The sequence below is a fragment of the Lates calcarifer genome, linkage group LG6, assembly GCF_001640805.2.
Source record: "Lates calcarifer isolate ASB-BC8 linkage group LG6, TLL_Latcal_v3, whole genome shotgun sequence".
NCBI lineage: Eukaryota > Metazoa > Chordata > Actinopteri > Centropomidae > Lates > Lates calcarifer.
The window spans coordinates 21,594,316-21,609,077 of record NC_066838.1 but is presented as its reverse complement, the minus strand read 5'-3'; the positions used below and the strand labels follow the sequence as shown (position 1 = coordinate 21,609,077).

At 40.5% G+C, this 14,762-nt stretch overlaps 1 protein-coding gene across 1 annotated transcript; it reads right to left on the bottom strand.

The window, feature by feature from the left end:
* Positions 1-267: 267 nt before the first annotated feature.
* On the bottom strand, positions 268-12,777 carry uckl1a (uridine-cytidine kinase 1-like 1a). The gene is given in 16 exon segments (XM_018674545.2): positions 268-2,438; positions 2,440-2,459; positions 3,053-3,209; positions 3,465-3,572; positions 3,831-3,953; positions 4,054-4,116; positions 5,338-5,431; positions 5,519-5,617; positions 5,829-5,845; positions 7,285-7,346; positions 7,432-7,621; positions 7,771-7,842; positions 8,070-8,240; positions 9,783-9,889; positions 10,086-10,273; positions 12,660-12,777. Coding segments are annotated over 16 exon segments (1,599 nt in total). The 5' UTR covers positions 12,725-12,777; the 3' UTR covers positions 268-2,375.
* Between the last annotated feature and the right edge of the window lie 1,985 nt (positions 12,778-14,762).

Genomic DNA, 14,762 nt, shown 5'->3' with positions numbered 1-14,762 from the left:
TGTGTGAGTAGCCTTCCCATGTTTTTTTTATCTGTGCGCACGTGCACATGTGCACACAGAGTAGCGGGGTCTGCGTCTGAGTAGCTGTGGAGGGGGGGTGATGGTGATGGTGGTGGATGGGGAGGGCGGTGTAGAAAAAAAAAATAGGTCACCCCTTAAAACAAAAAGCTTGCAGTCAACATCGCAACCGTCTGCTGAATTTTCATTGGCGGGCCTGTCTCCATGGTAACAGGTTAACCTTGAGGCAGTAGTCACATGGGCGAGCGAGTCTTCTGCTGTCTTGGAGAATACAGCGTGCGTCGTATGACATCCGTGATCACAGTGTCACCCACTCGGCGAGGAGATATCGCACAGAAAAAACACACACACACACACACACACACACACACACACACACACACACACACACACGGAGCCCAAAACAAACGTGTAGGAGCAGGAGATTCTGTAGGTGTGAGGATGATGTGTTAATCTCACTGTGTGGAGAATGAATGACTGAATAAATGCATGAATGAAGACTGTCAGATTCATTGAGGGCACATGACAGTTGAAAAAGACACAGGAGGAGGGAGACAGAAGAGATAATAACTGAACGTAAGGTCACAAACCGGCGGCTGGGGAAGAAGAGGAGGGAGAGAGAGAGATGGAGGGGGGGTCGTATCATTACCAACCTCTGTCTCATAACAGGGATCACGAGGCGCGTTTGGAGTAAACAGTGTGAAACACAGGAGGGGAGGGAAAAACTGGAGGTTTTTACTGCTCAGTGTGTAACCCTGGAATGACATTGTTATCATCATCTTACATGTTTATAACTCAGCATCACCACACTGCATTCTGCGTCAGATCATTTGGTGAAATCACGAACCACGAGAGGAGAAACTCATGACATCAAATCAACACATTTCAACTTGGGAGGCGATTCAGGTGAGCCTGTGTGCATTCTCCTGCACTGTAACGAGACACACATTTCTCAGAGGGACACGCTATAAATCACAGAGAGAGAGAGAGAGAGAGAGCTAAATGTGAGCTACACTGACCCCTTCAGGCTCTAAAGTGCATCAGAGAGGGAGCAGAGTGGCCTGCGCCTGAACCCTGAGAGTCAGAGGAGCATGGAGAATATTCAGCAGTGAGCATGTGACCGTCCATGACCTCGCGCTGATCATCACTCCTTATTGATCGGTCCATATATACAATGAGCACACATCGTTTTAAAGTAGAAGCAGAAAGAGGCAGTGAAGGACTGAAAACGACGTCTGACTTTAATCTCTGAGATGATCGCTCATACCCTGAATTTAAGATTTACACTTCACTCACCTGCTGTGAGTGTAAACCTGCAAGACTTGGAAATTACAGTAATTTCCCTTTGTCATATATGTTTAATATAAAATTTCTAACTCTACTTTAGATTTGAGTTAATTACATTACATAAAAAAAGTCCTCAGAGCAGCATAAAGGAGTGGATGAACTGTATAGGAACATATTCATGAGCAGGTTGCACCAGCTGTTCATGAAATTCAAACCTAGTTATTGACACAGCTATACATCAGATTTTTTAATAAGTAAATATATTTGAAAGGTGGTTTAACCACACTTACTGCTATTCTGAACCTATATGTCTATACTCCCTGTAGACTTTACTAACCATTTGGATAATAAAATATTCCATCTGATGCAGGAGTAAATCAGATTTTTTACCCATTTATGTAGTGGTGTCTATTTTTCCTGATCTTAAAAAAAGATGGCGGCCAGAAATGTTATATTTCCTTTGCTGACTTTGTACAACATGAACCAAAATTAAAGTTTTATCAGTTATACTGGTATAGAGTGATATTCCTACAATAACATTAAATTGTTGCTTTTACAAAACAAGCAACAATGGAACAACAACAACATTGGAAGTTATGTTACAACTTGTGATGCTGATTGTTGATTGGATGTGATTTCATGTTGTTACAGATGTTTTCTAGAGATCGAATCACACATTAATAAAGTCCTTACTAGTCAAGGCGTTCCTTAAGTTTGTGAATTTACAAACAACTGGTGCAACCCAGTCCTGGATAAAGTTATTTAGTATATAATAATAATGTTGTTGAATTATTGTACCTGAAAGGTAATGGCACTGTTTCACCTCTGTGACCATCTGAGTATGAAAATATTACGATGAACTCTCAGTTGTACACAGGGCAAAACATCCCTCATGCATACAACTTGACCTGAGACTCATCTGTTGTATAAGAGTACAAAATTTCACGTACAGTACAGAAAAAGTGAATATAACAGTTGTTTTTTTTTCTATGCCCAGAGAGGATGCACAATAACAGAAGTTTTCAAGTAGTGTTTGTGTTCTCCTTCAAAGAGGCTCACAGATGTTTGCGTCAGTATGACGGCTGCTCCTGGTCCTCCTCATCACTCCAGCTGTCGGACCCGTCTGTCCCGAAAGTACCGATCCCCAAAGTCCCCTGAAAACACACAACAGAGCTACTGTGTACGAGTGGAATAGGAGAAAAGGATGGAAGAGATGGTTACTAAAATTATGACTTTTGCGGCTGATTCACAAACAGTATGTATGGTGAAACATACTACAGTGAATATTCATCTTAATGTTTGTAAGTAAAGTTTAATTATGTAATCATATGTAATAATTTGTTTGCAGAGAAGAGACTGGTGATCTAATATGTGTATTGTGCAGTTTAGTTACAGTGGTGATCAAAAGGAGCGTTCGCTTCAAATCTAAAGTGACACAAGCATAAAATTAGAATCTGCTGGGACATGAAATGAAATCTGTCAAGGTGAAACAGATGTTTAATATCTTTTATCTGCTGCAAAGACTGTGGACATTTTTATTTCCTGTATAAAAGTAAAATCAATCACACCAAGGACAGTGTTTGTGAGCTGAAATCCTCCTGTGAATCACCATTAAGCATTAAAATTAGACAAGTTCTTCAAAGGTTGAGAGACTGAAAACAGGCAAGTACGTTCTGCTTTATACAAAATGTGTCTGATTTTGCAGCGCAGTTATAAAAACAGTGAGTGTGTGTATTTATTTGCTTACCGATGCCAGGAATTACATGTAAGTTATCGTCCAGACTCTTGTCCACAGCGGTGGTGATGATTTTCACTTTCGGGAAGGCGTAGGCCACAGAGTGCACGCCGAGCTCCGCCATCAACAGCGACACCAACATGATCTTATCCTCTTGCACCTCGTGATCCTGCTCAGTCACACACACACACACACACACACACACATCACAGCCGTCAATACCTGCTTTATCATGACCAGGAGGATAATTAGTGCGCTGAAGGCAAAGGGAAGAAATTATTTGACTTTTCTCTTTGCAGAAGAAGTGCTGATCAAACCTCACCAAGACAGAGAGAGAAAAAAAACAACAACACGCGACTGACGAAGAGGAGAGTGTCTCCTATTGTTGTCTTACTGAAGAATAATGATGTTAATCTCCACCCACCAATAGGACTCGTACTGCCATCATGGCAGCTGCGCCGGTGGAGACGGTGCTGTCCATTAGGATGACATGATCTTCACTGATGTCTTTGGGCAGACGCAGGTAATGCAGCTGGCGAGGCCAGAGAGGAGGAGACAGGTTACCATGGTTACAAAAGCAGGAAGGGTAGTTACCACGGAGACACACATCATGTGGAAGAAAAAAAAAAAAAAAAACAAGAAAACAATCAAAACATTTTCATCTCTTGTCTGATGTGGTTTTGGAGACACTGTCCAACATTGTGTAAGTGTCACAGAGCATAGCACACATAAGCATCTTGAAGACGAGCACGTTCAGGATATTTGGCACTAAATGACCCATTTTATCTACCTCCGGTTCGCCTGAGTCGAGGTTGGTCTGGATGAGGATTTTGCCGATGCGGACGTCCTTGCACACGGCCCTCAGGGCAGGCTCCATGGTCTCTCCTGCCCGCAGGATCGACACACCGGTGATCTGTGGAGACGAGGCAGCGGAGCAAGTGTGATGACAGGAACCCTGAGGACACACTCGAGTGGAAGTTACAGAGACCTTGTAAAACAAGAACATCGCTCACCCCTCTCCCGTTGTAACTGCGGCCCTCGTACTCGTGGCCCTGTGGAGTCTGAACTACACACGACTGTTAGAGGATACAGAAGGGAAGAATTTTTAAGAGATCTCATTTTATAACACAAACACACCAAACGTACAGATGCTGACACAAAAACATGTGTATCTCTGTTTTTGAATGCACATATAGAACGTTGTCTTGCGACTGCGTGAGACATTTCTGTACATATTTACTGTATCACTGCAACAAAATTCACCTCAAACCCTACAAATAACAACAATTTCCCAAAGGACTTTTAATATGATACCTCCCAGGCAGACAGTTTGGGTGATGTCAGTCTGGTATGAAAATCAACTTGCAGGGACTTGAACTTTGCTGGAGACACCAGAGGCAATCCATCATAACAAGCGCTCAGTCACCTTTATTTTTATTTTTTTGTCAGGTGCGTTGTCAGGAGCTGTTACTGTGCTGAAAACTCCTTCTTGTTGACACATTCAAGCTGTGACAACTGACATCCAAGAGTTGGCTGCTTAAAAGCTTTGCTTTTAGAAACACTTAAGAGAAACAATAATCATAGATGTAAGAAAAAGATAAACTGAAGATGTTGTGAAGTTGTTTGCTGGTTTGACTCTTGGTGGAACTAGCTCTGGAATCCAGCAATAATTATGTTTTCAAAATAGTGTGATTATCATAATTATCTCGAGAAAGGTTTGTGTTTTCAAACTATACTGGCAGAAACTAGAAGTGATGGCTGCCTGGACAGCTGTGAATTCCAAAAACATGTGGTTTGAATGTAAAGAAAGTAAAGATTATTTGTATTATTTACTGAACTTTCGGCCACTTGGAAGCAGTGGATTGATGCTGTGAACACTCCTCTTAACTTGATATGGCAAACATTTTAGCCAGCAGTTACAGAGCAACATTATAATTCATTTGAATTTTAGTTATTTTAGAGAAATATCTGGCTCTTTAGCTGCTAAATGTTGCACTTCTTCAGCAGGTACCTGCTAAACGTCTCTCTCTGGCATTTAGTCCTGAACAGGTTGTGTACAGTTGTTGTGTCAGAGACTTTCTGAGCTTGTTGCCTGCTGATGAGATCTGATGAGACTGGACTAAAACAGTAAAGCTGTGGACCTGAAAACCAAAACAATGACTTTATAAAACTAAGAGATTCAAGTGATAATTATCTGTGGGTCGTCACAAAGAGCAAACCTTTTCACCTAAGCAGTCATGTGATCAGTTGTTGGTATAAAAACACTGATTAAAGCCTCTTCTTCTTAATTGAAGTACCTGTGATGGCAGAAATGTGAGTGCATGTTCTATGAGGAGCCTCATTAATCTCTTTGAGTAGAAGATGAACTCGTCTCGACTGGTTTCTTTGCTCCTGTGGCAGAACAAAATAAAATGTTTTAAAGCTTTTATGCACTGCTGCTGCAAGGATACAAAGCTGAACACGAGCAGAGGCCGGTACCTGATGATGGTGTGCAGACCTCTGACCTGCGGCGTGCTCTCCAACACACTGAGCGTCTGAGGCAGCGGCTGAGTCTGCTGAGCCGAGGCCAGGAGAGCCCTGAGACCAAGGAGAGCTGGTTCAGATCAAAAGGTTTTTTACTAGAACAAAGCAGGTCTGACTTAAAGGTGGCAGAGAGTTATTAAGACCAAGTCACGGGAACTCAGAAAGGCAGACCAGAGAGAGAGAGTGAAGGTTCAGAGCAACTAAAGCACTGATACAACACCAGAGAGAGTCACAGAAGGCAAAGTCAAAATATGTATCAGCATACCTGACACTGAGCTCACGCTGCATAAAGAGAGGGTAAGAGAGAGGCAATGAAAGGTGGTACAAAATGTAGATAGTCAAAAGAAGAAAAAGGATCTGAAAGGATAAGGCTGGTGATATAATAGTTTCTGACTTCTTCAATCTGTCTGTTAATTGCTCCTAAACATGTAACTCTTTAAAAATGCACAACAAATATACAGTTTCATCTTTTTTAAAAAAAAGGCAAAATAATATCCCACAACAGCTGGGCACAGTCATTTTAGGAAAGTTAGTCAAACAGGAGGAAACAGAGCATTTGTTTGGGACTATTTTCAGCTGTGGATTTGCTGCATAATAGAGTATTTACAGCAGCAGGATGTGGATCGAAATAAACTACTGTGTGTGTTCATGGTAATAAAGGAATATGTCACCCAGTGCAGTTCACTGGTGTGCAAGGACGGTTTCAGTAACTGGTTCCATTTTGGATCTGGTTTCAGTTTAGATTTGTTAATCTCAGGTGCCAATGAACCTTTATCCTTGATATAATCATTTAATTGCACTTTCTCCTCGATAGTTTTGCTCCTCTGTGAGACTGCAGGCGTCTGAAAAGATGAAAAACTGGTGACTTACACAAACAGCGAGACAGAACTAACAAAACATCGCCATGACAGAAATATTTTAAAGTGTAGATAAACAACAATGAAGTCAACCAGATGACCGTGAAATGCAATATCTGCAGGTGGGTACTCACAACAAAGTGGGGAATGATGAGAGCTTAAATATTTATCAAGCATCTAATGTGGTAAAATAAAACCTTCAAAAGGCATTTCTGACAACGAGAAAGACGAGTGCTCTGCATTAGATGGTCTGTGAACCACAACAGTGAAACAGCAGCTGTGCCTGCACATGCAGAACAATCTGAAATGTCTTTAATTAATATTTGTTAAAAGATGAATTAGAGTTGATATTTATTTCATTATATTGTTTTTACTCGAACGTCTATGGTTTCTGCAGCCAGATGCCACAGAAAAGCCACAGAAATTTCCATTTTCCTTTGCAGGGAAGGGTTAACAAATGTCACAGGGCAGTGACAAATTATATGGGGTGGAAGCCCTACAACCTTTCATCACTGCAGAATCTCTGTGGTTTAGATTTGTACAGCGTGAAATAGAGAGAGTACATTTTTTGTTCATGTCTTCAGTCCCTCAGCGAACAACCAAAACTGGATTCAGATTTGATAAAATGCTGCTGAGTAGGAGCAAGTCATCACTTTGGTTTTGGTCTTTTTAAGAGGTTTTTGACAATATGATGCATCCTTTGACACAAGAGCAATAAGGTTTGAAACCAGGTGACTGAGAAAACTGTGATTTAATCTGAGTTTGCAGCTGGTTATTGCACAAACAGGTGGGAGTCTCTATCTCTGCCTGTGTTACAGCTTTCAGACACATGGTGGCGCCACCTTCCTCTGTACAGTCACTCACCTCCTCCAGCTGGCTGTGAACATGCTGGACTATAAGATCGATGGCCACCATATTCCCACCACCTGGGAGAGACGATGACAGAGACAGTTGGAGACGTTTCAGGGATGTTCTTTGTTGGAGAGTGATGAGGAGGTCTGGCTCTCTCACCTCTTGGCACGACGATATCAGCGAGCCTCATGGTTGGCTCGATGTACTGCTCAAAGGCTGGCTTCACAAACTTGTTGTATTGCTTGATGACGCCTTCAATGTCCCGGCCGCGCTCTGTGATGTCCCTGCGGAGCCGGCGGACCAGCCGGATGTCTGAGTCTGTGTCCACAAAGATTTTCATATCCAGGAGCTGCAGGTGCGAAGAGCAAACATCCCTGAACGGTTCAATAATATTCACTTCGACAAAGCAGCTGCTCAAACAGCACCTGGTGATGATTACTTCAATTCAGTCAAGAATTCTTCAAAAAGAAAAGAAAAAAAGAAAACATATTGCCTTACCTGAAGAAGCTCTTTGTCCGCAAAAGACATAATTCCTTCAAATATGATTACACTGGCGCCATAGACATTTTTCTGCATAAAGAAAAGGAAAAACTGAGAGTCTTCAAAGCAGAAGGCTGCTTCATGAATAGTCAGTTCAGTTTTTATAAGATTAAAGCTGCAGAATGTCACTTTGAGGAACATTTTTACTGGAGAAAACATGTTTACAGAGAAAAATGCTGCTATACTTTCTTTACTGGATTTGACCTTTGAACAGTTCAAGTCATCACTGAGGACTTTTCTGTGATAAAACATCTCACCCAGTCTTTCTGTCGTCTGTGCGTGGTGAAATCATACACCGGGATCTTCACACTCTTGCCCTGCTTCAGCTTTCGGAGCGTGGCGACCAGCAGCTCGAAGTCAAACGCCCCGGGATGGTCGAAGTTGTAGTCGTTACTCGCTGCCAGGGCCTGTTCCTCAGGAGACAAAACCTGTTAAACACACACACACACACACACACACACACACACACACACACACAGCAGATTAACAGGATGTTGCTGATAAAGCATGTTTGAAGATTTCAAAGGAGACATTGGACATTTTGGGAAACATGTTTATTCACTTTGTTGCTGAGTTAGATGAGAGATCGATATCGTTCATGTCTGTGCTTAACTGTGGAGATAGAGCCAGCAGGTGATCAGCTTAGCTCAGCACAGAGATGGGAATGAGGGTGAGACAAAATCACTGCAGGGTTCAAAATCCCAGCACCACCAGCTCCTCTAAACCTCACTGATTAACACGCTGTATACGAACCAAAATGTAAAAAACGACAAATTGTAGTTTAACAGGGAGTCATATGCTGTAACTGCTTCTTCTTTGTTGCCTGAACTGGTATCAATCTCCTTGTCTAACTCTCAGCAAGTTAGTGAACAAGTGTATTTCCCAAAAAGTTTAACTATTTCTCCACAAGTAGAAAAGAAGAAATTTCTTTTTTATTTTATCCATGAAAGTCCTGTTGAGATATGAGATCTCTTCTTCCAGAGAGTCCTGGTCAAGAGGCAGAACAACCGGTTACAGAAACAAACAATTTTGTTTGGAAAAACATAAAAGAAAAACAATAAGGAGAGTAAAAGATGAGAAATATACGAGCCAGTCATTGATATCCACAGTCCATCTCATAGGAAGTTCTCATTCATTTAAAAACTGTTGGTTAGTAACATGTTTCCTTCAGGGCAGACTTTTGAATATATTTAATGAGGGACTGCACCTAATGTAATTATATTTTGTAACTCATTCAAAAGAAACGCAGTTTTACCAAACTCTGAGTGCAGCCTGGGGCATTTAAAAGAATCTGATCTATTGCTATAGTTGTTGGTGTGCAAAGATAAAAGGCTGGAGATACAGGCAGGAAGTTTACCTAACTGTCTTGTGTATAAATATCAACATGTGTGCTCTCTGATAGAGAGAGGACCATCCTAATGACTACAGTGCAGTGGTGTGGACGTGAGCCTATTATAAAATGTAAAGCAGCAAGTCCCGTTTCTTCCCAACCTTTTAGGGCTGTAACAGACAACTAATCTGCCATTTGTTTTCTCACCTAATTTATCTTTTAGTCTATAACACGTAAGAAAATAGTGTCAAATATCCATCCCAGATGTTTTATAAATGTATTATACTTTATGTTTAAGTCAGTGTTCTGCGTTTTACATTCACAAGCAAACTTAATTTAAGTTTACTGGACGACATACAGTATAAAATATAGCACGGCTTTCAAGTGTGTGCACAATAAAAGCCAACATATCATACTTATGTCATATAAACTTATGTCTGCTGCTTTTCATGACACAGTTATTGTTTAAAAAAGTATTTACAATTTCATTCATATCTATATCTATCTGTAGATACATACTGTGTTGAGTATATCACTGCTACTCAAGTATTCACACTGTAATTTACAGGATATAATCTAAAATGTTACCACAGCCTATTGAGTCAAACCTGCGACAGAAAGACAAAACATCTTCTCTCACCTTGTAGAAAGAATCCATAGACAACAGCACAACCCACGGCACATCCAGAGCCTCGATGATCTTATTGGCCACGGTGGTCTTCCCTGAGGCGCTGCCCCCACACAACCCTGCAGATCCACACACACACACAGCCACACATTTCAAAGGCCCATTATGTGTGTTTTTCAGAGTGTGTCTAATGTTGTCTGGCGGTATGCATGTGTGATTGCAGTGCAGTGTTTATATGGGTATAATAAGACAGAGCGGGACACGAGGAGAGGTTCTGCAGGAGGATAAAAACATCAACGTCAGCGAGTGACATACCGATGACAAAGGCCTCTTTCGACTGAGCTCCGTGCTCGTCGTACCAGGGAGGTCGGCCGGCGGTGTAGATGGTTCGTGTGCCCGTGCGGAGCAGAGGAGGCTCGGTTTTACTCAGCGAGGTAGCGCTCTTCCTGCGGGGGGCCCCGGAGGGGGGCAGCAGCCGGTCCAACGAGTCCTCCCCACTCCCACTGCAACACACAGCAAAACAGGGACAGGTTAGAGCCTGAACACACCGAGGAGTCTGACACCTGGTTAAATGTTGTAATACATACATTTTATACATGAAGTCCAGGTGTAATACAACATGTAAGGTGCTCAACTATTTATAAAACATTTAGTATTTTGACCTTAGACAAAATTTGCCAGCTTCCTCCAGAGCTTTCACCCACATTTCACTGCCTTCATCAACTGTTTTCTCAGTATATAAGTGTAGGCTGTGAGATGTGGTCAAAAACCCCTTTACTTAAGAATATTTTCTCAAATTATTATTTTGTTTTCCAAGAAATGATCAGAATTTCAGAACAAATGACAGATAAGAGGCATACTGAGCATCTCGCTGAAGTGAAGTACAGAGCTGAAATGATTAGTCTATTACTTGATGAGTGGACAGAAAGAAAAATAACCTGCCACTCTTGATTATCAAAAATCTTTTCAAGCAAAAATGTTGAATATTTTCCAGCTTAAGCTTCTATACTTCTAGGATGAGCTGTTTTTCTTCATCTTATGTGACAGTAAACTTTACATCCTCAGGTTGTGGATATTATCATCATGCGCTTTAGGAGACGGTGATTTTTAAATGAAAAAGATTCATCAATAGTGAAAATAATCATTAGTTTCAGCCCTAGTACAAAACAATACAAGTCAAGTATGAGGATTTCCACCTGAGACATTCAGATGAGAGTTGCAAAAGATGCTGAGGTTATGTAAAAAAAAGGTTTATTATATCAAATCTGACAGGAGACACACGGTTATTTAATATCTACATACATGATTCTTCTATTTTGTATGTTTATAGATAGAACAACATTTAAGGAAGAAATGTATTCAATAGAAAGAACTGTATCACATTTCTGTCTGACAAGAGTGTGCGAGTTTGCCAAAACCTGTAGTGCAAGAGGAAAACATCTTTGTCCAGTTACGCAAACACTGTGTTGTGTGTGTTATGTAAGACTGTTGAGCACTGAGCTGCTAAACCTGTTGTGAAGTTAAACTCAGCTGCTGACGAATAAAACAAACAGATGTTTTCTATTGTTTTTACAGGTTTGTAAAGGAGCCTAGATTTGGTGGTGGATTGTGACCAAGTGCATTTACCCAAGTATCCAAACAAGTGTTTCCATTTCATGCCTCTTTCCTTCTAGTCCACTACATCTCTGAGGGAAATACTGTACTTTTTACTGCACTACAAGTATCTGACAGCTGTGGTTACTAATTAAAACTTTAAAATCAAAACACAGAAAATATGATGCATTGTAAAAATGAAGCCATTCTGCAGTAAAAAACATTTTTTAAGTCAATTAATCAGTAAATAAATCATGAAAGTATTTTTATTAATCATTATCTCATCTCATCTTAAATCACAGTAAACTGAATAATTTTTTTAGTCAAACAAAACAAGACAGGTTAAGCAGCTCCACTGAACTCTGGGTAATGGTGATAGCTCATAGTACTGTATATAAATACTACACTGCATCATTACATAGACTATATACATCCACAGGCGATATTTCTCTGCATACTCTGAGTACTTTTACTTTAAGTACATTTTCCTGATAGTGTGAGAGATCAATGCAGCATTCTCAGTGTAGTTCTTTTACCTGTAATAGGAGTATTTTTACCTTTACCCAAGTTAATAATCTGAACTTTTTACATTACTGCCTACACTGTGTTAATGTTACTGTCTGATACTCTCACCCAGACCTTCTCAAAGTTTTTAATGCCTGACAGAAGAAGCAACAAATAAACAAAGATCCAAGTTGAATTCTAGTGAAATAAATGTCAGCACGACAGCATCAGTAAACTTCATCTTAGTTTTACCCTTGGTCATTCACCCGCTCCCCTCTGAAGTGGCTCTAGATCACTGTGATTAAGATTAGACTCTCACACCACTGTCTACTATGGAACATGGAAAAGTCAGCTTAGCTTTTGCGTCACGCTCTCCGAGGACACATTTAGCGACTCCTGCGTTCCCACTGGCAGTAATTAGAAATTAAATTAGCAACTCTGCTCAGTTTCACACACGATACACAACTACATATGTGCACACAAAACGAGACAAACTGCAAAATGGAGGAGAGGACTAATGAATGTTTTGCATATTCAGCTGATGCAGTTTGAAATGCCTGTTCAGTAATGATACACTGCAGGCAACCCTCTGAGACTGAGCACAAATAAAACACACCAAAAATCCCTGCAAACTAACCTAGATCCTGCGCTTCCTCTGACCTCTCCGACAAACCCTTTTTAGAGACTATTTATGGCTCACGCACACACACATCCACAGTTGTGTTTGTGAGGGGAACACTGGCGTCCCGCCTGCTCCGAGAGAAAACAACAGCACAAAGAGTTGGATCTTACCTGCGGTCAGACCTCAGGGACCAGCAGCCGGAGATCCTGGCTCCTGCACAGTCCAGCAGAGTCATATCTGCCTCAGACGACAACCTGCCACCCTCCAGCTCGCCTGTCACTCCGTGGCTACCTCACCCAAAACCACAACGCTCAGCGTAGCAACGCTGACCCAAGTTGTAAATTTGTGTAAATCACAGCTCTGTTTCTGCTTTCACTCCATCTGTATCTGTGGAGCCTAAACAATCAAAACACATCTGACTTCCCCATGTGTCCTCCTTTCTCTCCGTCCACCTCTTTCACTCTGTGTGAGTGGGACAGACACTAAGAGGATCAATGTAACACTGACAGCAAAGAGCTGCTTGGCTGGTATTAATAGACGCTCCTGTAAACAAAAAAAAGGAGGACGGGACGGATGTCTTCTGCGATCCTTCCCCTCAGTTCTCTGATCTGATCGACACACAGTCACCACACTACAGTACAGGCCTGTATTCATATCCTAACAGGAGGTACAGCTGGTAAAACTGTGAAAAATGTCCATCAAAGTTTCCCAGAGGCCAAGAACAAGTCTTCAGATGTCTTTGTTTTTCCTTGTTATTCAGTTTACAGCGATATAAAACAGAAAATCCTCACATCTGAGAAGCTGGAAACACATTGTGTTCAGCATTGTTCAGTGACAAGAAATGACTTAAACTATTAATCCATTATTAAAATGGTGGATTATTCTTTTTCTGTAGATCAACCAATCAACTAATCGACTCATCACTGCATGGACTGATCTCAGGAGGCCTCATTAGAGACATTTCTCTTAACTTGTTTGAACTGAGTGAAACTGCAGCTCTTTTCTTCTTGTCAAGCCAAGTGAAGTCTGTTTTATTTATACAGGCCTCAAATCATGAACACGCTTCAAAAGGCTTTACAATTTGTGCAACATACAACAGCCTCTGTCCACAGACTCTCGGCCTGGATATGGGAAAAAGGAAGAAACCTAAACAAGAACAACAGAGGAGGAGGAATCCTTCTTCCTGCACTAACATGGAATAAAAGTCGTATTTAGGAATAACAGTTGCAAATTTACAAAATGGAGGAACAGAATGAGAAGAAGTTCTGAGATCTTTTACTTAAGTAAAGTTAGCAGTGCCTCATTATAAAAATACTAAAGATCCTGCATTCACAACTTTACACAAGTGTTAGCAGCACAGTTTACATTATTTATTAAAATGAACAGTACTCATTATGTAAAATGACAGTGTTCAGTGTGTTATTGCAGTATTCTCATATATATGTAACTGGATTGTTATTAGTGGTAAAGTAGGTATATGTAAACAGATGTTTTTAAACATAGTTGGTCAAGGTGGCGCTTATTGTGACAAAATTATGTGTATTATGCTACTGTCTGGTAGTTTAAGATCTCATTTTTAATAAAATAATCACCAGTAAAAAAAAAAAAAAAAAAAAAAACATTTCCTAATTCAGGCTTCTCAAATTAGTAAATTTGCTGCTTACGTTGATACTTTAAGTACGTTTTGTTGTTAAATACCACTTTACTTTTACCTGAACATTTTGAATTTAGGGACTTTTACTTGTAATATTTCTACTTTTACTTAAGCAAACGATATCAATACTTCTTTCATTACTCTACTTGAATAAATGTAGTTAGTTACAGTTCACCACTGCCCAGACAGGCTGGGAAATATTATATCTAAGAGAGATTTAAAGGTTGATTTAATTTTTATACAGACTGAACGGTCCTTTGGTATATTTTTAAGGTTATTCTATGAATAAAGACCAGAAAAATCCCCATAGTCTTTGAACGCAACAACGAGTCCTGCAGACTAAAAAATACCTGAAGGTTTATTAAATAAACATTTTAGGGATAATCTAGTTGTTTCTCATTAGGGAGCCTGTGACGCACAATTGTGTCAACATGCCGCTCAGCTACTTCTGGAGAGCTTCGTGTTTTAACGCGTTTGATGTATCTACATCCACCATCCTGTCACTGTGATATATGATTAATGATAACATACTAACAGAGAGGGATTTCAACTGAACAGTAGAAACATTAGAGACGAAACGTGTCAGATTTCTTTGCTGTGTTTGGATGAGGAGGAGGAG